This window comes from Pistacia vera, unplaced genomic scaffold (assembly GCF_008641045.1).
Source record: "Pistacia vera cultivar Batoury unplaced genomic scaffold, PisVer_v2 Contig929, whole genome shotgun sequence".
Taxonomy (NCBI): domain Eukaryota; kingdom Viridiplantae; phylum Streptophyta; class Magnoliopsida; order Sapindales; family Anacardiaceae; genus Pistacia; species Pistacia vera.
Genome location: NW_022196811.1, coordinates 237,793 through 239,496, shown reverse-complemented (window position 1 = coordinate 239,496; position 1,704 = coordinate 237,793). Strand labels below are relative to the sequence as shown.

Here is a 1,704-nt window from a genome sequence, read left to right as displayed (position 1 = left end):
TCGTCAACTTTGTTCAATTGCACATATTTAGTCGTTTTGGTCACCCGCGTGCCATCATTAGTGATAGTGGTTCACATTTCACCAATAGGCACTTTGGCTCAATATTGAAAAAGTACTCAATCACCTATTGAGTTTCCACACCTTATCACCCTCAAACTAGTGGACAAGTGGAACGTGCTAATAGAGAAATTAAGACTATCTTAGAGAAAATGGTACAGCCCGATCGTAAGGATTGGTCAATGCATCTGAATGATGCATTTTGGGCCTATCGAACCGCATATCGTACTCCTATTGGCATGTCCCCTTATCGGTTAGTTTTTGGGAAAGCATGTCACTTACCTATAGAACTTGAACATAGAGCATATTGGGCCACAAAGAAATTCAATTTTGATATGACCATGGCCATTAACCATAGCAAACTCCAATTTTCGGAGTTAGATGAGCTAAGACACGAAACTTATGAGAACTCTCGCATCTATAAAGAGAGGACTAAGGCCTTTCATGATAAACACATTGTTAGGAAGTCATTCTCTCTTAATCAAAAAGTGTGGCTTTTTAACTCCAAGCTTCGTCTCTTTCCGGGCAAGCTTCGGTCACAATGGGATGACCTTTTTATTGTTCTTAATGTTTTCCCTCATGGAGCTGTTGAAATCCAAAACCCAAAAGCGGGGCAAGTTTTTAAGCTGAATGGCCAAAGACTTAAACCTTATGCCGATGGCATCAATGATGGAGAGGTGATTGAGGAGTGTCCTTTGTTAGAACCAAATTAGCCATTCAAGTGCACTAAGTCTGGCTAAAGACTTTAAACTTAGCACTTGTGGGAGGCAACCCACCTTTGTAAATATGTTTTTATTGCTTTTATGTTTTTGTCTTTGCAGGAGTTGTCATGTTTGGAAACTCATTAACTAGTCGAAGGGTATGCTTAAGCATGCTCCACAAACCTCACTTGTGACAACTCTATCATTGTCCCCCAGGTTGTATCTTTCCAACTTTTATGTTGATATTGTTTAATATGTTCTCATGGGTTGCATTATTTTAATGGTTATTGATTTTATTCCATTTGAGATCATTTGATGCTAAGTTGGGGAGGATATTTGTAGCTGTGGGTCATTGAGGACAATGGCATTTTAAGTTGGGGAGTGTTGATTTATTTATTTATTTATTTTATTTTTTTTTTTTTTTTGTGGAGTATGTATGTTATTGTGGAGTGTTGTTGATGGTGCTTTTGTGGAGATTGTGTATTAAATGGATTGTGATTAAATTTATTTATTTTTTTTTTTTTTTGGTGGCATGATTATGTTTTTGTTGAAAATATGTTGAATCTTACTCTTGTAAGTCCAAAAGTGGAAAAAGGGAACTAAAGTGAGCTATTTTCAAAATTTTTCATGAATTCATGCATAATCACCATTTTAGAAGCAATTGAGATGCTAGTTGAAAGGTCTTGTGAGGTTTTTGAAAATGGTTTGTTGCAACATGGTTTTAAACATTGAACTATTGTTTTTGTTATGTGCTAGGCTAGTCCATAATTGTGGTTAGACACCGTTTTGTGTGAATGTCATGTGTTTTAGTGTTTATGTAAGTCTCCCACATACTTTACATGTCCATGGAGCAAATTTTCATTTATTATCTTGCGTATGTTAAAAGTGCTTAAATGTTGCTTGATGATTTGGTTTTGATTTGTAGCCTAGTTGACTCGAGTGAGTA

General features: G+C 36.2%; 1 protein-coding gene across 1 annotated transcript; it reads left to right on the top strand.

Annotated features, from left to right (window-relative positions):
• Positions 1 to 398: 398 nt before the first annotated feature.
• LOC116120207 lies at positions 399 to 770 on the top strand. Its single transcript, XM_031406157.1, has one exon. The coding sequence runs from the start codon at positions 399 to 401 to the stop codon at positions 768 to 770; it is 372 nt and encodes a 123-aa protein (XP_031262017.1).
• Positions 771 to 1,704: the final 934 nt, after the last annotated feature.

Bases quoted from the DNA above. Each gene is read 5' to 3' on its own strand.
- LOC116120207 (XM_031406157.1), top strand. From the start codon at position 399: ATGGCCATTAACCATAGCAAACTCCAATTTTCGGAGTTAGATGAGCTA.